This window comes from Meles meles, chromosome X (genome assembly GCF_922984935.1).
Source record: "Meles meles chromosome X, mMelMel3.1 paternal haplotype, whole genome shotgun sequence".
Lineage (NCBI taxonomy): Eukaryota > Metazoa > Chordata > Mammalia > Carnivora > Mustelidae > Meles > Meles meles.
Window position 1 is genome coordinate 112,560,591 of NC_060087.1, and position 23,599 is coordinate 112,584,189.

A 23,599-nucleotide genomic window follows, 5' to 3' on the forward strand; every position below is an offset into this window, starting at 1 on the left:
GGAAAAGGCGAAGATTCTCATAGGTAAAGGGCTTTACTCTCATGGGGAAACTAAGATCTCTCTCCTCAATAAAATTCACACTTGTGCCTTGCCCCTACAAGTTGTTTTAGTATGAAAACAAGCAAATTCCTGTTTACATTTTATTAGAGCATTTTCCCACCTTTACAATTCCCCATATAATCCTCGTGTTATGAACTCCAAAGAGAGAGAGATGTATAATGGGAATTTTAAGCTCCAAGTAGTGTGTGTGTATGTGTGTGTGTGTGTGTATATGTGTGTTGGGATGGGAGGCAGGAAGAGAACCTTAGAAGAGGGAGAGCCTCACAGGAGTGACTTTGAGGAAGTGCAGGTGAAGCTGGTATATTCCGAGGAGGTGTCAGACTGGCCCACAGTAGCAGGAAGCCAAATGCCTGAGACTAGAAGGTGGGAGACACCTAAGTTTCCATGAACTCCTCATATGGGCGGTGAGTAACTTAGACTGGCCTCTCTATCATCCCTGCCCCCCTTTTTTCAAAAGGAAACTTTCTGGCTACATATTAGTTTAGGCAATGGTTGTTTTGTTTTTGTTTTTTTTTTTTTCTGCCTGCCCAGGATGAGGTGCTGACCCAGGCCCAGCTTGGCGGAAGCTTTATGGATGTTCCAGCTGCTTTTTCAGCGCACACCAGGCTCATTTGTGCTAGTCGAAAGGGCGCAATAATAACAGCAGCAATTTAAATTGTGCTTTTCGCTTTCCCTTCTGAAAAGTGGTGAAGTGACTCACCACAGTTCAATTGTCCCTCTCTATCCACCCCCTGACCCCTTTGCAGCAGTTTAGGCTGGTTTCCCGGGGACTGAGCTGGAAGCCATGACTGGCCTGACACCCCCTCAATAAATGTGTTCCCCCAAATGCAATGTATTGTTTTCATTTGGATTTCTCATATGAGGCTGCTTGGAAAGCATTAGACCAGCATGAGCCCCATTAGGCAAGTACAGTGCTCCCCACCAAACATGAATAATACAAAATGGGGCCAATCAGGAATCTTTTCTCATGGCGGGGGGGAGGGGGTTGCTTGTTTTTCTATGTGCAGCTTCATATGAAGATGCCTGTCCTGTTTGGAATTTATTGCATACCAAGTTCTGGTGGTAATGCTGTAAAAACGGGTCTGGGGGAGCTGTGAAATCATTCCCTCACTCCATCCTGACCCCTCACCTTTTCCATACCCGATTCACCTGATCTTCTGGCTAGAAAACACTCATTCTCTGATCTTTCTTTCAGCACCAGCCTAAGGAGAGCTCCCAGAACTGGAGCTGGAGAGGTGCTTATGAGCCTAGAGTAATTAAAGATTTTGAGATGTCAACAAAGCAGGTAATTAGGTGGAGAAAGTATCAGCTGTCTGAGAGACAAAGAAAGTAATTATGCTGAACACTCTTGGTGCTGTCAGTAAACTCAAAAGAAAGATTTGTTAGGAAATGATACTGTTTGATAGAGATTTCAATGCCTAGCAGAAATCAGGAGGCTCTTGGTGAGGCTGCCTGATATAGAAGAAAGGATTGGGGAACATAGCAAACCTGTATTTAAATACCAGCTCCACCTCCTCTGGCTGTGTGATCTTGGGGAAGTTACTTAACTTCTCTGAGCTTGATGTGTGATGTGTAAAATAGCAAGAATCATAGCTCCACCTACCCCATAGGGTCATTGGGAGGACTCAAGGAGGTAATGCATGTAAGAGCACTCAGCCTGATGCCTGGTGCACAATAAGTGCTTAATAAATGGTAACATTATTATGATGATCACTACTATTATTCTTACTATATACCAGGCATTCTCTACAGGAGCTCAGAGTTTAAAAGGAGAGACCAATAATTGCAGTACGATCATGTCATGAGAAGTATGAAGAGTGTAACTGTGGTGGCTCAAAGGAGGGAGCCCTCAACTGAGAGGGAGGGGTACAGAAAAGCAGAGAAATATTTGTGACTCTTAAGTTAAGTCTTACAAAAAATAAGTAGGAGTTTGTCAGGAGGCCCAAGGGGAAAGGGATAACAGGCAGCTGGATCTGCCCACACAAAGCCAAGGAGGTGTGAGACAGCAAGGCCCTGAGCAAATAGTTGGGCTCAGCTAGCAAGGACTGGGATGTCCTGGTGGGGGAAGTGTTGTCGGGCAAGTGACCAAGAATCTCTCCAGTTTACTCCCACCAGCCCCTGCACCTCGCCCCTAGGTGGCCTACCTGGCCAGTCACGTGCAGCGCCCTCCTCTTCTTTCCTCTAAGCAGCCAGGTAAGCTCACACCCTGCCCCAGCGGGCCTGGAGGGCACCAGCCAGGGGCAGGCAGACCCAGACGGGACAGGTCAGGCTAGCGGACGACCCTGCCACAGTCGCGGGCCCCTTCCTCCTTCCTCATCCCAGTCCTGGCACGATGCTCCCACCCTAAATTTAAAAAAAAAAAAACAAAAAAACAAAACAAAAAGCACCAAGCACACAGTCACTTGGATTCTCTAGACAACCCTGTTCTCTCACACACCATACTCACAGACTCGGGCTGCAACCCCACTCCAAAACACACATGGTCTCCAACCCTCCATCTGAGCACATACAGTAGCCACAGGCGTCCCCACCACACACATGAACACATCACACCCAAAGACCCACACACCCTACACCTTCATGCACATGAACCTTTGAACACACACCTTAAGTAAGCTCACATAAAGACATCTCACTCATGAACTCACTCACATGCTATACACTCCAGCAAAGGCCACCCATAAACTCATATTGGCACAGAGCATCTAAGGGTAAACACATACCAAACACACGTATGCACACGAGGTTCAACAGGCACATACATGCATACTACACACATATACACACTCACCACAGCACGGCCACAAACTCCGGCAGAAACCATACATCAAACACACCCACATCCAGATCGCACCCACATAGTCACACTATAATCAGGCAGAAACGTACAACCTACAAGCGTGCACACAAAAACACCGCACAAAACACACACTCCATGTCCGAGCGCAAACCAAATACACTCCACACCAAGCACTCGGGCTAAAACGTGCGCCGCGCACACACACCCCACACCCAGCCACATACCGAACGCACACACAGACGAACAGCATCCGCGCGCGCGCGCGCACACACACGCGTACATGCATACATACATACACACACAGCCCGCCCCCTCCTTCCCGCCGGGCGGAAGAGAAAGGGGCGAGGAGGGGAGGAGGGGAAGGAAGGAGGGGGGAGGGATGGGCTGGCGAGGCAGTGCAGGCATAGACGCTCTTTTCCCCTTAACGCGCCCCTTAACGCGCCTGTTCCCCCGTCCCAAGCAAAGGGATAGAGTTGGGTCCAGGCGGGATCCGGTCGCAACCCAGGAAAACTGGAAGGTCGGGGGACTCCGCTGGCGGGTGGAGAGCGTGAAGGCTCCGCGGAGACCCTGCTTCCGCGTATAAACGACCCCCCGGGAGGCTCCTCCTCCAGCACCATCCCCCAGACCCCTACACCGCATTGACCTTTGTCCCCCAAGGGGTGTTTTTTACTCCCCTCCCTGAAAGAGTGGTCAACTGTTAGGGGTGGAGGGCTTTATTGGTTTCAAGAAGTAAGGAGTTGAGATCTGCAGAGAAGCTTTTTGCGAAACCTGTCCTAACCTAGCTTGAAGACGTCTCTTAATGGAAAACTCACTATTTTACAAAGCAACTAATTCTCTGCATAAAAATCACTGACCCCGTGCTGGACACATAGTAGGACACATAAATGTTCCTCCCTCCCGCTTCTGTCACCAAATCTGGTAGAGCTATCTGCAGCCCTCACCAGCCCGTTACAGCTCTTGGGCAACCGGTGAGTTTTTTTGTGTTTTGTTTTTTGTTTTCTTAGCGCACAAGCTCTCCTGAGGACGGCGGCCAAGGCCGGGGAGCCACTGGCGGCAGGGGGCGGTAGAGTCGCCAAAGGCGCTTTGTACTCCTGGCAGGGTAGCTCCCGCAGGAAGCTCTGGGGTACAGGCTACAGGGGTCACTCCAGAAGGCTCCGCGGCCAGATGACTATTTGGCTCCTGTCGCCTGCTTTCCTCCTTTCTGTTGAGATGGACAGCGGGTGTAGGAGAGGTGGAGGAAGAGGATCTGCCCCCTACCGCGCATTGTGTAAAGCGCGGTTCTGAGGCTTCCGAGAGTCGTTCGAGTTCGAATCCCTTCTCTGTGGGGTAGCTGACTAGCTTAGCAAGTCACTGAATCAGGTGGGCGGGGTGATTGTGAAGTTGGAAGGAGGAAACGCAAGCAGAGTGCTTATCCCGGATAAGATCAGGAAGATCTCCGTTCCTTTCCAGGTCCTCCTCCTCTCCCCAACCCTCATCAAAGATAAACATTTGAAAGTTTGGGGCATCGAGGACTCAGAGGGAGGGATATGTGGCCCCAGATGATGCCCCCAAGCCAGGTCAGAAAGGCAGAGGACAGACAGTGGTTCAGTTAGCATTCAATTATTTAAGCCACGGTCTGTGTTTAAGGGAAATGCTTGCATCAGTGATTTTAGTGATGCCACTTGGGAGTCTTAAGACATTCTGGGTCACAGACCCAGTCCTTGGGGTAGCGGTAGGCCCTTCTGTCCATCACCTCCACTCCTCACAGGTACTACCTATTTTATTTCTACCCCTGTTCTCCTCCTTTCCAAGTAGCTGTATTACTCTTTTCAAAAAAATTTGTTGTGAGCACTCATTGGGTACCAGGGACATCTCCTCCTACCTTATGTCTTGTGGGTGCCTAGCACAGTGCCAGACACAGCGCTGTGGCTGTATACAGGTGGCAAAGACATGTCCTGGGTAAAATCTTTTGGAAACGCCGAGACCCGAGGGCACCAAAGGAGTTATCATAAGGAATCCAGAGAGAGGATTCCTGAAGTGGCACCCCAGGCACTGTGGGATGAAGTCTTTGGGGGAGGTGGCTCTTCCTTTCCTCCTCAAAGCGGTCCATTTCTAAGCCTGCCTGGAAGGGCGTTGTTCTACTGCTTCGGAGGCTTCTGCAGGTCAATTAAGAAGAAAGCCTCTTTCCTGGAGGGCAGAGGCCCTGGCCAGCTAAAGGGTGAGTCACTGTCTCAGAGCTGAGCAGCAGAGGTGGCGCTAAAGTGGCAATGAATCAGTCCAAGATGACAGGGGGAGATTACCTGAGTGAGGATGAGCAGGTGGATGAAGCAGAAGCCTGAGCCCTTGGGACTGATGCTAAGTGGTAGAGTCTCTATATACAGATGCATAGAATCAGCTCCTAACCCACTTCTCTGCTTCCACTCCAGCCGGGTCCCCAAGGAGAGCCCTGGCAGCCTTCTCAGAGGAGGAAGTAAAGTGGAAAGCACCCTTTTAAGGGGGGTATTTGGGATTCCTGTGTTCCAAGCCTGAGTCTGCTGCTTGCTATGCAACCTTGGGAAATCTCTTTTCCCTCCTGTGGCCAACACCGGAAGGAAGCTCATGGGGTAGGGGGCTCTGTGCCAGATCATGTGCTAAGTACTTTACTGATGTTATTTCACACGCTCTTTCCCACAGAGCTATAGGGTGAGCATTTACTCCCCCGTTTTGCACATGAGAAAATGGACACCGAGTGATCTTCAGTGATCTACCTTTTCACTAACATATCATGCAGCATTTAGGTATTTATGTTACCAAGGTGATCACTATAACCCACGCCAACAATCTGCTATTTTTCTGGATAAATTGGCTCCGTATGCACTCGGGTTCAAATCATGTCTCCCAACTGCTCCCAACACCGACCTGTGATGCTTTCCTGACAAGGCAGTTGGCTACCTGAATGGGTTTCTCTCTTCATCTTCTGTGATACCCATCCACTCTTTACTAAAATTTTTCTGTGGTGTATTAGTCTAAGATCCCACATTAGAAAGCAAGCATCACCAGGAAGATGCACCCCAATATCAGTCCCATATCACAAAGGTGGGGGAAGTGGCTTGGATGCTGCAATGAGGAAGGGGGACAGAGCTGCCAGGGCCAGAAGGAGGGGCTACAGAAAATTCCAACGGGGGAGGTGGAGAGAGAGAGAGATGCCAGGACAATTTGGACCAGCCTCAAATTGCCACTCCCTCCCTTTCTCCCCCTCTCCTGATTTGGTGCTCTAGAATTTATAAAGGGGTAGCACGCAGCCCATTTTCTGCAGGAAGAGAGGGAGAGATCCTCTTCTTCAACGGAAAGGAAAACTGCCCTGAGCATTCAAATTACATTCCTTTTTGGGGTAAGATTTATTGAATAACTGTGGGGGGGGGTGGGGAGGAGATGGAGGGAGGAGGGAGGAGGAGGAAGAGAAGAGGGCATCTTCCTGGTCCTAATGAGGTGAGGTGGTACTTCAAGTGCAAAGAGCGCCACCCCTGCTGCTACTGGAGCTGGAAGCTCTCTCCCTTTGCTAGGGCATAAGAGAGACTTGTCACTGGGCTTCTGGATCTCACTTCCAATCCAGGTCCCTGAGAGCAACCTCCCTGAACCCTTGGGGAGTCAGTCCTTGTCTCCCTGGTCTGCCCCAGTATCTGTGTGCACCTGGAGTCAGCATCTCCCCCACTTTCCTCTCCTCTCCCTTTCATTCCTTCTCTACTTTGCCCAGGCTTTGCTTCCGGCTCCTTCCCTCTTACCAGGGTCACCCATAGTCTCTGGCATTCTTGACTCTCTTCTTTCTTTTTCCATTCTTTTCCCTCTGCATCAACAACACCTTCCCTTTTTCCATTTACTTTGTCCAGGAGAGGAGAAATTCCAGTTGGGAGGGGGTGTAATTGCGTATTTGAATTTCTCCCCACTTGAGAGCTTGCGTTTATAAGACCGTATTATCCTTGTTGCATCAGATGTGAAAATTTAGTACTTGTGAATATTATATTTGTGAATATTATATTTGTAAATATGTGTAAATATGTGATGCTTTCCTGACAAGTCAGTTATAAATTCACAAATTATATTTGTGAATATTATATTTGTAAATATGTGAATATTATATTTTTGCTTGGTTGAACAGTGATTTGTACATACAAGTGCTGGGCTGCAGATTGAAAGGGCAGCATTTTTTGGAACAGGTATTAGAAGGTACGATGTTTGGGGCAGGTGTGAGTGCCTTCTGATTTTGCAAGGTGCCAAGAAGATACAGAAAGAAAGATGAACATTATAGTTTTTTGTGTGTGTCGTAGGGGTTGGAGGAGCGTTACTGAGACCATTCTCATCCAGGTGGGTAGAGGACTTTGTGAAGTCAGCTTCTGTTTGCTCTTGCACTGGACTTTGAACAAAATGACCTTTTTGTCTCTGAGGTTGCAAGAGCAAAGGCCCTGGACAAGATGGGAAACAAGGAGTTGGAAGCATGAGGCAAGGAGGGGAGGGGGTTATTGCTGGGGCAGTCCCTGAGTGCAAAGGGCCAACAAGAGATGTTCCTTGCCCTCCAGTGTCAGACAAATAAAGACAGAGGGGAAGCAATGGAAGGGAGCAAAAAGTGTGCTGAACTTCGATCCGGCAGTTCTGGGTCTTCCTCCTGATTCTGCCACTAATTATCTCTGTGCCCTTTGGTAAGTTTCTTAGCCATCTACACCTTCACTTCTGCCTTTCCTTCACCTGTAATGTGAGATTGTGTGGCATGGCTAGGCGAGGGGAAATTTGCAAATCACTCAGAGGAAGGGACTATTGGGCTGAATCTTGAAGGAGAGATCGCCTTTGAATTCAGGGAGAGAAGATTGTGGGGGTACAGGGAGAAACAGTGGGAGTAGCCCAGGGAATTTAGCAAACAGGTATGCGTAAGGAAATCAGCTGGTTGCTGCGTGGATAATTGCTATGAATCAGCCTCTGCCCCACCGCGCAAGGCTTTACAGAGAGTGGAGGAATCTGCGCGGCAGAGCTTAGCGCGCTCGCTGAGCCTGCAGCTCTTTCTCCCGGGACCGGCTGTGGCCGAGCCGCAGGACTGACCAGCGGGTCACGCAGCCACTCATTCCCTGGCCGGACCAGAAGAGTCGCCAAGAGGTAGTGCAGGGGCAGAGCTCCAGGGGCTTGAATGCAGCCCAAAGAGGGGCTAGAGTGGGAGGTGAGGGTCGTCCAAGGAAGGACCCGACGTTAGGGAGGGAGAGGAAGCCCGCAAGTGCTCTCAAGTTTTAGGTTTTCGCGTTCAATGTTCAAACCTCGAGCTCGAGAGCAAGATTTAATGTTTCGCATTCTTAGCAGGGAGTGGAAGCTGAGAGGGGTCTTTGCGCGCCGCGGGGCTTTGTTTAACTTCGTAGCTTCTGCGCTCTCTCAAGCCACATCGGGGCGGGACGCGTATGGTGCACCCCTGTCAGAAGGCCAGGCTCTGTGGCACGGTGGCAGCCAGAGGCCCAGGCAGAGGGCACAAAGTCCACGCCAGGCCAGGTCTCCTCTCTGTCCCCTTCCCGCTCCCTCCGCCGTCACCGAGCGCGGGGGGTGGCCGTGGGGGGCGGGGGGGGGGCAAGGGGTGTGTGTGTCAAGGGCAGACAGCGGAGCTGTGGCTCCAGGAGGGAGAGACTGGAAGACCGCTTAAACTCTGCTCTCTGGAGCCTTTAGGCCTGAGGAGGACTAGGGGCGCCCTTGCTTCACAGCTGTGGACAGCGGCAGTGTGGCCCCGTGTCCTGGAGTTGGCAAAGTCCTATGGAAGTATCAAGGACTCTGCAGACTTGAGAGCTGTGTTTCTGCCGTGCTCTTAGATAAACAGGATGGTAATAAATTACCCCAGCGGTGTTTTGGCTTGGAGATGCTCACCAACTTTCCGAAGGCCACTCGCTGCCTAGTAACCAGGCAGGCCTCCTGATTCCTGGTCTAGGGTTTTTGTTTTTGTTTTTGTTTTCACTGCATCATAGCTGAGAGGGTGGTGTAATTTTGAAGAAGGGATAGATAGACATTTAAAAAATATGGTTATTTTAATGTAGTTTTAAAATACCATTCTTAGAATGACAGCTACCTGAGAAAACATCTCCCACAGCCCCAATTCTCTGTGACAGCCACTCAGACAGGATTTTGAAAAAGAAAACTGGCAGCAAATTGGATGCTTATTGGGGGGAGTATAGGATCAAAGGAGATGAGAGGCAGGTGGGGGTGGCGAAACAAAGATGGGGAAAAGGTAGAATCTGAGAAGAACTTTATTCTAGAGGTTTCCTTCCTAGCGGTCTGTTCAGATAGTGTGAGGGAGTGTCTCCATTGGTCTTTTCTGTCTCATGTCCACTCTGTAGAAGCCCCAGCTGTGGTCTGCAGGTACAAATGCTTGATGGCAGAGTTTATTTTCTCTCCTTCTCTCTGTTGTAGTGAATACATTCTGTGTGTGTCTGTGTGTCTAAAAATGCGTATGTGAAAGAGCTTGAGGTTGTATGTGTGCATGGATGTCTATGAGAGTGAATGCATGTGTTTGAAAGGGAGTGTGTTCTAAAGAGAGGGGCTTGGGGTGACAGGGGAGTTGTGAAATGGGAAAAATGAATCAAAGTTTACTGAAAACCTACAGCTGAGTAAGGGTCCTCCTAGTGCTAGTGGACCTGAGGAAATAGTCAATTCTTAATATTCTTTAAAGAAAAAAGGAAGAGGAAATCTATTTAAATCAGTGTGGGGAAGAATGATATTAGACCCATGGGCCTTTCTTGACAAGCTTGCAGGGTCTTAACATTTATGTGACCTCCTTTATGCTGCAAGATCCCAAGGGCAGAAACTGGGGCTTTCCACGCCAGATGACTCCCCACTTTCTTCTCCCATACCTAGCATGGATGGCTTGCACACTGTGCTGTGGAAGCCAAAGGTGGGGACTAAATCCTTTTTGTGGGCCAGTTCATTTGTTCTACATTTCACAGCCGTGACTAACTCCTGTGCCCCTTCCATGCAGAGTTGTCTTGCATCTCTGATCACTGAAAGACACAGTGAAGAAACAGTTTAACTCATCCCCTCTAAAAGTGTGCCTCCGGCTGACTGAGAGTGAATACCCATATTTGCCTTCAAAGGAGGGTGCAAGGGCACTCTCCTGGAGGGACACTGTCTGCCTCATTCCAGATAGTGACACTTCTGCTCAGTCTTACTCTCAGATTTCACTTTCAGATATTTTGGAGGACAACTCCTCACCTCGGTACAGCACTGTGTCCTTTGGAGGATTATTTCCTTCTGCCCTGTCTTTTATTTAATCTTTACCACAGTCACAGCTAATAATTATGATAATTCTTCTTTTGTAAGGTGATGGAACTTGAGGCTCAGAAGCATGAGATAATTTGCTACAGGTCACTTGGTTAGTGAGTGTGTGAATTTACATGCGGCGAGGCTGGGATTTGAACCCAAGTTCCAGTCTATATCTCGGGACCTTTCCAGGATGGCATCCTCTCAGCTCAGGGGTAGGCCAGTGTGAAGGATGTGGTGGGAGGAACACACAGGACCCTTGGTGCCCTTTCCCTCTATCTACTCCTTTCCTCTATCTTTCATAATAGTCTTTTTCTGAGCCAGCTTTCATCATCATCATCATCATTTTATTTACTTAACATAGCCAACAATCAGTCAATCAACTGATCTTTCTAATCTATCTCTACTCTCATTTCCCAAGAATAGTGTGTATAAATAAGACCTTAGAAATCTAGCTGCATTCGTAGGAAAGAATGTAGTCACAGTTCAGACTGTTCTAGTTCTGGGCAGCAGACGAAAAACCAAAAAATACCATGATGGGAAAGGCAAGACCTGGCCTGAGGATAGGTAGGGACAGTTGGTTCCCAGATCCGATTCTACCATAGCTTTTTTGTGCAACTTCACGCAGGTCACAACCTCTCCCGAGCCCAGTTTGTTGTTATCTGTAAAATGGGGAAACATAATACCCCACCTCCCTCCTTTCCAGAGGTTGTTGTGAGAATAAAATAGCATGATTCATTTATCCATGAATCACGAAAAGCTGTTTCTGTTTTAATTACAAGACTTTTATGTTCTCTCAAATCCCTCAAAGTTCATAATCCTATGATTCACCTAATGCACACTTATTGCACCCCTACTGTGTGATAGGGCCCAGAGATAATGGGCATATTGAAAGCTTTTGAGAAAATGAAAACACGAGGCAAATTAGACATTTAGACGCAGGTTGCCTCCTATTGATGGAACATTTTATATTTTACTTTTTTGGCCACGACATACGAGAAGCAGCAATCGAAAGGGGAAAACAGACAGTGACATGGCTTGTGATGCACTCTGACACATCCTGCAGATAATAGTGAGAATACCTACAGTTCATTGTATCTCTTGTCACATCACCGTGTTTACACTATCCTTTGGGATATTTGTAGCATAAACACTGCCTTTCACCATCCTGGGCTGTAGTTGTTTCTTTAGCCAAATATTTTTAAAAGGGCACCCCCATTCTATAGAATGATGACTGTACTGTTTTTACAAAGAGATTGTAATTTGTGGTGGTTGTCTGCCTTCCGAGGTGACTTCTCCAGGCTTATGTAATCAAACTTTGATTATGCGTCCATTCTTTTGATTTGGGTAGTTAACCATTTGTTATCTGGCAGCTATTAAGAGTAAGGGTGGATGGAGCAGTGAAGAAGGCTCTAGGACTGAGAAGAGGTAAGTTCTTGTCTAGATTCTGCTGTCAGATTGCTGTGTGGCTTTGGGCAAATTCTTGTCCCTCTCTGAACATCAGTTTTCTGAACTGTGGAATGGAAGCTTTGGACTAGGTGATGGCTCAGGTCCTTTTCCTTTCTGATCCAGTCTAATATACTAAGCAGTTTCTGAAAATTCCTTTTTTCTTCGTCTGAAGCCAGAGCTTTTCTCAATATATTTTAACAGACTACCTCCGGTTTATGAGCTTCTGCTATGGCATGATGGGCTGACTCTATGAATTGAAGAACACTGTCCCCAAATTTAATTATCCTGGGGCACCATCACGGCATAGGATAAAATGAGCCATTTTGTTCATCACAACTGCAGCCTTTGCTGAAATGGAGGTTATAGGATAACAACTTAAAGACTAACTCATTAATGCTCAGGGATGGATGGATTGTGCCAGCAAACCAAAGTGGTGCCCAAATATTTTCATCTAAAAACCTGTATCTCTTTCCCATGTTGCAATATATTAATGGGGATGTCTTTATCCATTGTCGCTGCCGGTGGACATTTGAATAACCCAGACATAATGCCTGCCTCATCCACTATTGATTCCTCAAACTCTGAGGAGCAATCAGAGACTTGGAACAAAATTCTGATGGTGCCATAAATGCCTACTTTATAAGGATTCAAATGATGGCATCAGGGCAGTCCCTGCTTTTATTCTCATAGGTGTTTATTATTATCCCCAACTATTTGATGGCAGCAATGGAGTAAATTAGTCCTCTGAAATGTGAGGGCTGTGGATTTATGCTTCCCTGAAAGCATTTCTGTCCTCACAATGTCAAAGTGGGTGACCTTTCTGACGTTAATTTGTTTCTCCATCTGTGCTATGTGTTTCAAGAGGACGTGAGGAACAGGCTTGATGCCACTTATGTGTTTTTCTCCTTTTTGTATTGTTGGAGACTTGCTCTGGGTGTCCCTCTGCTCCTTCTTCAAACTCTCTCCTTTGGCATCTGCTAATATCCTAGCCCTTTGACTGATCTAAATATAATTATGCTTTCTTTTGCCAGTGACAATGTAAAATTGGATGTTTGAAAGAAAAATAAATTTTGAGACATATAGGCACTTTACTAACCTGAATAATAGCATTTGAAAAATGGACCTATGCAGTTAGTTTTCCAAAATTTTGTAAGATAGTTGTTTTTTTTTTTTAAAGACTTGCCCCTGTTGCCATTGGGGATTGAAGAAGAAAGATCTATTCCCAACAGTCTCCCAAGATCTCTTTACCTGTTTTAATTTAATTCAAATTTAGTAGAGCTTGAACACAGTAAGATGTATTCATTGATGCAAATTCTAATTTTATGTAATTGCTTTTGAAACCTGATATTTTCTGGTAAACTCGGGCTCTTTGCAAATAATCTTCAAGAGCAACATGGTTTATTAAAAACCAATGCTAAATATCACACATATATTATTCATTTAATTCTCATACAACTGCTGAAATGGGTATTGTATCATTTCCCCATTTTATAGAGGAAGTCATTGAGGCTCAGAGAATTCAACTGATTTTCTTAAGGTCACACAGCTAAGAAATTGTAAAGCTCTGCTTTGCACTTAGCTCTAACTCCGGGGCCACTACAGATATTTGTCTAAGGATATTGTTTTTGCAAATGTTTTGAATTCTAGGCTGAAATTTAGAGGCCCTGCTTTCCCCTTCCTTCTGTATTTTTGGATGTCATGGTCACTTCAGGCCAGCCCCATGACATGCTGAAGGGGGAAGAGGAAGACACTTTGGAGCCAGAGAGATTTCTTGGCACTTTGTTCCCTGTGAGGAGCTTGGAAAACCAAGTCTAAGGACAAGTATTCAGATCTCAAGAACCTGCTATGTACCTCTGTCTCTTGGTGGTGTTGAAGCCTGCTTACTTGTCCTCCTCCCCACCCTTTCCATCTGCTTCCTGTCTGGGCACACTGGCCTCAGTCTTGTATTCTCCTGGTGCCTTGAGAGACTTGAAGGCAAGCAAGACAGTGTCAATTTTACTGGCAAAACTGCAGCATATGATTGCTCTTAAGTTTAGCCCTCTATCTTTGAGCAGGAGGCATGACAAACGGTTTATTCTAAGGCCTTTGATTTCCTTTGTAATTATAAGCATCCAGGCTGACTCATCTCTCTAAGGCTTTTCTCTCTCTCTCTCTCTCTATCTCTCTATAGCGGCTGGTGTTGTTTTGAGGTTTTCTTGTTTGTTCTTACCTTACTTGCGGGGGAGGGAGGGATTGATTTTCATCTTGATTTTTGGGTTAAAGAACCAGCCCACTCTTTGGACGACCAGATCTGGGAAGCCTTAGAAGAAGTAGCTGAAGCTCCAAAGCAGGTACAAAAATGTCTGAATTGGGGAATGGGGAAAAGGGGGAAAGGGAGGAAAGGGAAGAAAGGGGGAAAAGGGGGGAGGGGTGGAATGGGGGAAAGGGGGGGAAGGAAGAAAAGGAAGAAAGAGGAGAAGGGAGGAAGGGGGAAAGGGGGAAAAAGGGAGTAATGTCAGAAAAATTCAGTCAGAGCGAGGTTGTATGTGTCAGGATGAGACCCTGGGTTAATAGGTTCTGGACCTGCTAGGGATTCAGTCTGGGACGAAGGTGGGTGCTGTGCATGTCTCTTTGGTTAAAATGATCATTTTTGTGGATACAATTTGGCAGTTGGGCTTAGGCATTCACCTTGGGTCCAGGGGATGGTGCTTTGTAGTTGACGTAGCTTTAAAAAAATCCATGCTAAGGATGTTCCTCCTAACTCAGTTCTGAAGCCATAGAAAGACTCCTTATCTTTTCTCATACTGCAATTCAGTTATCCGGCAGCAATTTATTATTGACATGCATGACTTTGGCTATTAAGGAAAGTGGGCAAAAGAGAATTTTGGAAACAGAACAGGGGTAGGATTTTGGGGGGTCTGTAGGTTTGTGTGTTTGTTTTGAACAGAACTCATTTATTAGATTATTGAATGATAAACTCCTACCTACTTTTCTCTGTTAAAGCCGTGTTCCCTGCTCTTTGGAATTTAAGGTTCCCCCCAACTCAATTATAATATGTAGAATATTACCATAAAACTCCATGGCAAACGGGAGCTCAGAAAAAAAAATGGCATGTGACCACTTCCTTTCTGGTCAAAAGGTCTAATTCCCCCAAATTATCTTCTCTGTCAAGAACCAGCAACCATTCACTCACCCAAACCATAACCTTTGGAGCTGTTCCAAATTCTTTTCTTTTTATTACAGTTTCCCTAAGTTCCTCAATTCTACCCATAAAATCCATCCCCTGCCCCAGCTCCAGTGACACTGACTATCAGCATCCCTTTGGGTCTTGGCTGATCTACCTACTTCAGACTCTCTACCCAAACCAGGCTTTTCACTGCTCCCTGTGCTTTTTCCAGCTGCAGCGCTGACTCTGTCACTATCCACTGAAAACCTTGCAGTAGTTCCCTACTGCCCTCAGGAGAAGGTCCAGCTCCACAACATGGCTTAAGGGCCATTCCTGAGCTCATCCCTGCCTAAGCAGATTTATCTCCTTCCATCCCCTTTAGACAGCTTTAAGAATGTAAAACCTCTCTCCCATGTCTCTGCCTTTGCACAAGCTGATCTCTTTCTGTATGTTCCCCCCCACCCATCCCATCCCTGTCTCCAGGCAGCCTTAAGTATCTCCTCCTTTCTGCTCTCACAGTACTTTGTTTATATCTTGGCCATTGACTTATCACAAAGTTTGGTAAATTGTTGCCACCCTGTGTGTCTCCTTCAGGGCACTGTTAAATCTTTTATGAAAAGAGTAGTATTATCTTGCTCCGAGTTGAATCTTTAGTGCCTGGCACAAAGTGGGCAGTTCATATAAATTTTTAAAAAATGAATGAATGAAAGAACAAGTGAGTAAAGGAGGCCAGGATGTGCAGGAAAGAATGCTGTATGGGGTCTAGGAAGATCCCCAATGGCGGATTGTAGGTAGCCTGGGAGCAGTGGATACCATGGAGAAGGGACGTATAAAACAGGTTTACCAATACACTAAGACAAACTTAGGTCTGATCACCAAATCTGTAGTAGGGAGTCTCACTAGAAATGGTCTCAAAATGATGTTTGTTTGTTTTGATACAAACTGATGTTTTGTTCATGAAAAAAAAATCATATAATCAAGTTGTACAATTTTTGGTAAATAGAAAAAAGGCAAAAGGCAAACAAAATCTTACCACTTAATATGGATGCTGTTCTTATTGGGGTGCATTTCTTTCAGTCTTTTATTTTTCTGCATGTTTTCTTCACATGGTTGTAATCGTAATTAATACAATTCTATATTTTGTATTTACTGTTTAAAAGCTCTTCGTAAGCCTCACTTTAATGATTACATAATTTCCCAGACTGTGGTCATTCCATAATTTATATAACGAGTCTTGTTCCTGGCCTAGCTTTCCCCCCTTACATGTTTTCTTGTTATGGCTCATGTACATATAGTTTTTATCATTCAAAGTAAGATTTCATTAGGATAGATTCCTAGAAGGGAATTACTGGGTCAAAGGGCCTGAGGATGATGTTTGGCTCCATACTTATGTGTCCAGTTTGCTTTCTGGAAGAACTGTGCAAATTTTCAGTGTTCCTAACCTAGATGGATGTGCCCAGTTCATCCAACCTGGCCAGCATAGAATAGTATCATTAAAAAATAAAAATGAACTCCATCACTGTTCTAATTAATTGATGGAAAATATTACTTTATTCTTGTCTCAGTGTACATTTTAAAATTGTGAATAAGATTGGTTGATTTTCTTTTTAATCTTTTATTTTTCCTTCTTTTTTCTTTTTTTCCTTTTCTTTCTTTTGTTTTTCATTTGTTTTCTGGTGGGTTTTTGTTTTTGTTTTTGGCTTTGTTTTTTTTTTTTTTTTTTTTTTTTGCCTAATTAGGTTTTCTCTTCTCTGGACTGTCGGTTCAGGGCTGATTTTTTTTAAGCTGGGTTTTTTTTTTTTTTTAGTTGGTTTTTTTTTTTTTTAGTTGGGTTTTTTTTTTTTTTTTAAATAAGCAACCAGAGGCAGCTCTCCTTGAGGGTGAAGCCGCCTCCCAGTCTTCCCTCCCCTTTTGCCACTCTCTCCACCCCCCATAGCTCCTTCCACCAGGTCCAGTGACAGTTGGATGATGCAGCCTTGATAATCATCCGATTCCAGAATGGGTGGCTGCATTCCTTTTCTGAAGGCAGCAAGGTCACTGTGTCCCAGAATTATGCCCCCTTTGCTGTTACTGTCCGCTTTCATTTTTTTAGTGAACGTCCTGGGGGGAGCCCCAGGACACAATCCAGACCGCAAGACGAAGATGGTATCAATACATAGTCTGTCGGAGCTGGAGCGTCTGAAGCTGCAAGAGACTGCTTACCGCGAACTCGTGGCCAGACATTTCCTCTCTGAATTCAAACCTGACAGAGGTGAGCCGGCCGGGAGCGTGGCGTCCCCGCCTTCGGGCGAGCGGACCCCCGGGCGAGACGGGCAGAGTCTGGGGTCCAGGAGGGTGGGAGGGGCTCCCGCTGCCGTCCCCGGGCTCCCAGACAACCTAGGAAGCGGGAGTTGAAAGGTGTTTGAATAGTGGGGGAGGTCAAGATTAGTTGAGTTGGGGGTCTTGAGGGGCGGTGGACCCTCAGACAGCCAGGTGGACAGAGGGCAGGTGAAGAGACTGACGCACCAGGTGCGGTGTGCGAAAGAGTCAGAGGGAGGCGGTGGCGCAGAGGGGCACTCTGAGAAGGGACCGATATGCACAGAGACCGCGCGCTCGAGAGACGGCGAGTTCAGGGAGATATCGAGACAGTGGGAGAGACAAACGCCTATCCGGGATCAGAGCGGGAGGGCTGTGCGGGCGCAGGAGCGTGGCAGGAGGTGCGCTGCGAGCGCTGCCCACCTCAGCCCGCTGCGGGTGAGCGAGCGGGACAAAGCCCTGGATGGGGTCAGAGCGTGTGTGTGTCGGGGGGTGGGGGGGGGGAGTCCGCGGTGCTTGTGGACTCGGTGGCCCAGAGGAGGTGGGAGGAGGCGCGCGGGCAGAGGGGCCCCCCTGCGGCAGTGAAAAGGGCGGGGGCGGTGGGTTAGCCAGGCGCGCGCAGCGGGAGCGGCCTGAGGGCGCCAGGAGAGGGTCGAGGAGACCCAGCTGCGGGGGTCTGAGCGCCACGATGGCGCAAGTCGCGGTTTCTCTGACTGCGGCTCGTGGAGCCGACGGCAGCCGGGGCGCGAGCGCGCCCGCGGGAACTTGGAGACCCCTACTTGCGGCCGCGCAGCAGGTGGAGCCCCTCCCCTAGCCTGTTGCACTGTTCCGGCGTCTCAGAGCCCGCAGTTGATGCCTGAAGCCGAGTGTGGAGCTACTGCCGTGCTTGACACGGTGTGCGGTGCGCACGCGGCGCCTCCAGTCATCTGATCCGGTTCAATTCTTAGAGACTCAGGTGTGATAGATAGGCTTGTTTCCGTTGTCAGACGGGGAAACTGAGGTTGGGAGAAAGCACGACACTTTGAGCGTGCTGGATCGGACTGTTTGCCATTCCCCCTCCCTGCAGATCAATACACTGAGATGTTTTCGACACTTATTAAATCCTTTTTGTGTGAGCGTGCGTGTCTTTTCTTTTTCTCTTTCCATAGCTCTGCCTGTCGACCGTCCAAACATCTTTGAGAAGTGTCTTCTGATTCTGAGAGGACAGCGGAGGGGTGAGGGACTGTCTTAATTTTCTTAGGAACTAAATGGGCTGCTGACCCCCCATATTGTGTCCCTAGCTACTGGAGGCTGGGCGGTGCCCACAGCTTCTGGGGGCCCACCCCCTCAACCCCCTAGGGGATGATTTCAGGAAATGGCGCACTAGCTACAGGCACGCAGCCGTCCTAGCTGATCTGCCTAAGCCTTCCCGGTGTACCCACTCCAGATAGATCGCCCAGAAGAAACTGCCTTCATTGTTTCGAGGCTGTCACCCCCTGGCTGGACTTAAGGCAGGGACCTTGAGCTCCGTCGCTGAGTCCTTCCGCCACACCGCTGCAGGGTTTTTTGGGTCGCTTCCCGGAGAGGGGCGCTGTGGGTCTGGAGGGGTGGGGTTGGCGGCGGGCGGTTGCTTAGAAGTGTGGGTGCCACAGCCCCTGCAGTTCCTCCATATTTAAGCGCTGCGGAGCGTTGACGTTTCTCATTCTTTCTCTCCCTGGTTTCCCAGCCTCATCACTGAAGACATTTGGCATTCGTCTGGAAGAGGTGCTGGTGAATGAGTTTACCCGCCGCAAGCATCTTGAACTAACAGCCGCGATGCAGGTTGAAGAATCCACCGGCCAGGCTGCGGGCCGTCGTCGGGGAAATGTGGTGCAAAGGATGTTTGGACGCGTTAGGCGCTTTTTCAGTCGCAGGCGGGATGAGCCCTCCTTGCCCCGGGAGTTTACTCGCCGTGGCCGTCGAGTGAGTTAAAGGTTCAGGCAGTGGTTCAGGCGGTGGCCCTGAGGCATCCAGAGATGCGGGGTGGGGTGGGGGGCGACAGGAGGATCAAGACCTGTGTCCTCAGAGAAAGGGGGGAGATGAACGGAACATGTTGGAGGAGTGTAGTTGGCTTGCCACGGAGAGACTGCCTCCTGTTATGAATGTAACGCAATCCTCCGGAAGGTCTGAAGGGACCTCCTGCCCCCCCCCCATTTTTAAGATAGTCTGGGTTTTTCCACAGGGTGCAATATCTGTGGACAGCCTGGCTGAACTGGAGGACGGGGCTCTGCTGCTGCAGACCCTGCAACTTTCCCAGATGTCCTTTCCAATTGGCCAGCGACTTCTGGGATCCAAAAGGAAGATGAGCCTCAATCCGATTGCTAAACAAATCCCCCAGATTGTTGAGATTTGCTGCAGCTTCATTGAAAAACATGGTAAGGGGACCTGGAAATGATGTCTGAATCAAGGTAGGAGGCAATAAAGGGAAAGAATGGTGTTCTAGAAAAGGGGAGAGAAAAGAGGTCATGTGGTCAAGGATGGGAACATTCCCCTGACCCCAGCTGGTGTTGGGATTCAGCTGGGGAAAGGGGAAATGCGGTGGGGAAGGGGACCAGAGATACTTAGCATCCCTTGGTCTTTTCTTTCAGGCTTAAGCACGGTGGGGATTTTCACCCTGGAATACTCAGAGGAGAGAGTGCGTGAGGTAAATTGGTTATGTTCATACTTATGTTCCCTGACTGAGAAAAAGCAGGTGTGGGTGTGTGTGTGTGGGGGTTCTTCCCCCCCCCAGACCTGGAGAAGTTTCATGCTTGGGGTGTGAGTTGGGGGCCAATGAAAGTCTTCTTTCTAGTCCCTCAGGCACACCATATTGCTGGCTACTTCCACTGAAGCTTGAGGCAGGAGGTGGCCTGTGGTGGGCAGGACAGAGGATCCACGTATTCTCTCCCTTTTTCCTAGCTCCGTGAAGAATTTGATCAAGGGCTCGACATCGTGTTTGATGACAATCGGAACGTACATGATGTGGCTGTACTCCTCAAGGAGTTTTTCCGTGCTATGAAGGACTCTCTGCTGCCAGATGATCTGTATATGTCCTTCCTTCTGACAGCAGGTAAGTCTTCTTCTTTCCCTTTTCAGGCAAGAAAAGTAAGTAGTATGGGGGTGTGGGGGTCTCAGGACAGAGCTCTGGCTGCAGGACCCCAAAGAACTAAAACAGAATAAACATCAGAAGATGAAAACACCTATCCAGATTGCTTTTCTTGCATCTCTTAATATTCCATTGTAAGTCTATTGTTTGGAAATTTCTCTAGAGCTTCTTGAAGCTTTGTGTGCCTCTCAGGGCAAAGAAGAACCTAGGTTCTATATAAGGTGTCTGATTTTGATGGGAGCACTTTCTTGCTTTTAGGGTTCTTGAGCTCAAATACTTTGGGAATGAGCAAAGACAAGATGCCTGGGTTCTTTCTCCATAGCTTTCCTTAGTTTTCAAGCATCATCACATCTCTCTTGATACCAGGTTGCTGCCAAGGTTAGCCCCCTGAGCCAGCCCTTATTTTCCTTCTTCTAGCTCTAAAGCCACAGGATCAACTTTCTGCCCTGCAACTGCTGGTTTACCTGATGCCACCTTGCCATAGTGACACCCTGGAGCGTCTGCTGAAGGCCCTGCATACAATCACTGAGAATTGCGAGGACTCCATTGGCATTGATGGACAACTGGTAAAAACAAAACAAAACAAACAACAACAAAAAACGGCTCTGGAAAAGAGTTATGAGAGTAGTAGGGGACATGTGTGGGAGTATATGAGAGAGAGACAGACACACACAGTAGGAGAGGGAAACAAGAACAAAAAGAGACATTTATAATTTTGTCATTTCCATCAGCACTTCGGAGTTGAGCACTTTCTGCTTTCCTTTTCATAGGTTTCAGGCAACCGTATGACTTCTACCAATTTGGCTCTGGTGTTTGGATCTGCTCTGCTGAAGAAGGGAAATTTTGCTAAGAGGGAGTACAGGAAGACAAAACTGGGGATTGACCACTATGTTGCTTCTGTCAATGTGGTCCGTGCCATGATTGATAACTGGGATATCCTCTTCCAGGTAAATGGAACCTCTGGACAAACTTACTTCACAGCTTTCTCTCTCCTATTCACGAGGCAAGGGAGAGACGTACATGCATCCCTGATGGTAGCCAAAGCAGGCAGCCACCAAATTTTCGAGAAATTCCTCCTGCATTAGATGGTTATGGTGCCTTCAGTCCTGGGTACCTGATAGAGATGAATCTAAATTTAAAATGTCATAATAAAGGCTAACTAACATTGCTCATTTTACCCTCAGGTGCCTCCCCATATTCAGAAGCAGGTTGCTAAGCGCGTGTGGAAATCCAGTCCTGAAGCCTTGGATTTTATCAGACGCAGGAATTTGAGGAAGATCCAGTGAGTGTTTTGTTGGTTTGTTTAAGCTTAGCCTGAAGCAGCATTGCCTGTGGGGGTTCTAATCCCAGACCACCATCGTGTTAGACAATCTAAGTATAAAAAATTGACTTGCTTTTTAAAATTCATTTCCATCCAGGAGTGCACGCATAAAGATGGAAGAGGATGCTTTACTGTCTGATCCAGTGGAAAATTCTGCAGAAGTCCGAGCTGCCGTCCTTGCTCAGAGCACGCCCTTTGATGAAGGTCAGTTCCCTGCTGGAGGTCAGGCCCTTGGTGAAGGTCAGTCCCTTGGTGAAAGTCAGTCCCTTGGTGAAGGTCAGGCCCTTCCTGAAGGCCAGGTCCTTGTTGAAGATGAGCTCCTTGGGGAAGATGAGTCTAGTATTTGAGTATCTCAATCAAGGAGTAGTCTTTAGGGAAGTTCAAGGTCTCGAGATCCCAAATGACCTTGAGATTCAAGGCCCACATCTCAAAGTCATCCCAGAGCTTGATGAAGAAGATGATGATGACAATGACGATGATGATACCCTGAATTTTGATGATCTTCCTCCCCTTGAAGATATTCTAGACCTTGATGATGAAGTTCCTGAACTCATTGAAATCCCAGACTTTGAAGAAATACCATATTTTGATATGGTCCCAGACCCTGAAGGAGCCCTAGATATGCAAGAAATCCCAAATCTTGGAGAAAACACAAACTCTGACTTTGAAGAAGGACCAAATTTTGAAGATAACCAAAATCTTGACCTCACACAAATTCCTTATCTCCATGTAATCCCAAACAATGAAATCCCAGACACCGATGCTGAAGAAATCCCAGAACACAAAGAAGCCTCTGATGTCAGTGGAATCCAAAGCTCTAAAGAAAGCCTCGATCTTGAAAAAGAGTGAGTTCTTACTGTGGTTCTAGAACCTGAGGATGCTCAAGTTCGCAACAAAATTTCAAGTTCTCAGAAAGACAAAGCCAAAACCTTTGAAGAGGTTGAAGTTAGCAATTTGGTTCCAGAACCTGAAGAAATGCCCATTCTCAGCACAATTCCAGACCCTCAGCCAGACCTGGCCGTCAGTCTTGCAGAAATTATGAATGTGGAAGCTGTCCCGATGCCTAATGATCTTGGCTCCAAAATGATCTTTGGAGTCCAAAGGCAATCCATAAAGAAGACGCAGATGTTACATTTCCTGTAGATATAACCCTCCTTAAAAACAAGTCTCGGCCTGGCCAAGTCATGAACCACAAGTCCTCCCCAGAGTCATTGATGACTGACACCTGTTTTCTCCCCTCCATGAAGTGCTGTAAACTTCCAGCTCCAACTTTGTTACTCATTTGCTTAGTGAAATTAGTCAGGCTGCTTATAGGGTGGTGGTGGTTGTTAGGAGGCCACCGGTGTCCGTTTGCTCTGAGCACAAGGTATCTTTCTCACTCTTTCTGTTCTCTAACTCAGCCCTACCCCCAACACCTTCCACAGTGGGCCTAGATTTAGAGATCTATATTCTATTGTTAGGTTGCAGTTTCCTTAACATGTCAAATGGGGATACTCATTCCTATCCTAACTTCTTGCCTCGTATTGTATTTGAAGGGCTAAATTAGGTCTTAGTCCCTTGGGTGCTGTGCAAAATATAGAGTCTAGAAACATAAGGAGTTAACATTGTTACTGTTTTCCAGATTCCTCTGAGGAGACAGCTGTGCCTCCCAGCGCTGCCCATTCCCATGACGATGAGGAAGGAGTGGGTAACCCTCCCATTCCAGAGCAAGACCGCCCTTTGCTCCGTGTGCCCCGGAAAAAGGAGACCAACACTGGCACCGGCTACTTCTTTCCTTAGATGTTTTTCCTTCTATAAGGTGCCGGACAGGGGAAAAGGGTAGAGGTAGACCTAGGATGTCACAGTAAACACTGAGGAGAATGTTGATGGTAAAGATCTGAGGGTAAGAAGGATTTCCACCTGATGCTCGGGTCAGGCTGAGAATTCCAAACACACTGCCAGCCCTTTCACTGGGGATGTTTGGTCCCTTTAGCCAGCAAAAGCAGAGATGTTTCTGTGTCACACCAGGCTCCCTGGTGTTACCTTGCCTTTCTCTTTTACCCCTGATCTTGGCTTTTCCACAGTGCAGCCCTTCCTTTAATTGATGTGACATTTGTGGTAAAAACCTTGTCCCAGAGAAGCTCACAAATCTCGAGGTGCTTTCCCTCCCCCCAAAAGGGAATTGCATGTTTTTCCTGACTTTCCTTCCCTCCT

General features: G+C 47.4%; 1 protein-coding gene across 1 annotated transcript; it reads left to right on the forward strand.

The window, feature by feature from the left end:
- Positions 1-18,716: 18,716 nt before the first annotated feature.
- On the forward strand, positions 18,717-23,265 carry ARHGAP36 (Rho GTPase activating protein 36). The gene is made up of 9 exons (XM_045996027.1): positions 18,717-18,923; positions 19,183-19,375; positions 19,589-19,644; positions 19,899-20,049; positions 20,503-20,651; positions 20,856-21,032; positions 21,270-21,367; positions 21,504-21,610; positions 23,028-23,265. The coding sequence occupies exons 1-9, from the start codon at positions 18,777-18,779 to the stop codon at positions 23,183-23,185; spliced, it is 1,236 nt and encodes a 411-aa protein (XP_045851983.1). The 5' UTR covers positions 18,717-18,776; the 3' UTR covers positions 23,186-23,265.
- Positions 23,266-23,599: the final 334 nt, after the last annotated feature.

What these genes read in the sequence shown, in the direction of transcription:
- ARHGAP36 (XM_045996027.1), top strand. Translation starts at nt 18,777, where the DNA reads ATGCAGGTTGAAGAATCCACCGGCCAGGCTGCGGGCCGTCGTCGGGGA. An exon ending in TTGGCATTGATGGACAACTG is followed by an intron (nt 20,652 to 20,855) that starts GTAAAAACAAAA and finishes TCCTTTTCATAG; the next exon opens with GTTTCAGGCAACCGTATGAC. An exon ending in AGGAATTTGAGGAAGATCCA is followed by an intron (nt 21,368 to 21,503) that starts GTGAGTGTTTTG and finishes ATTTCCATCCAG; the next exon opens with GAGTGCACGCATAAAGATGG.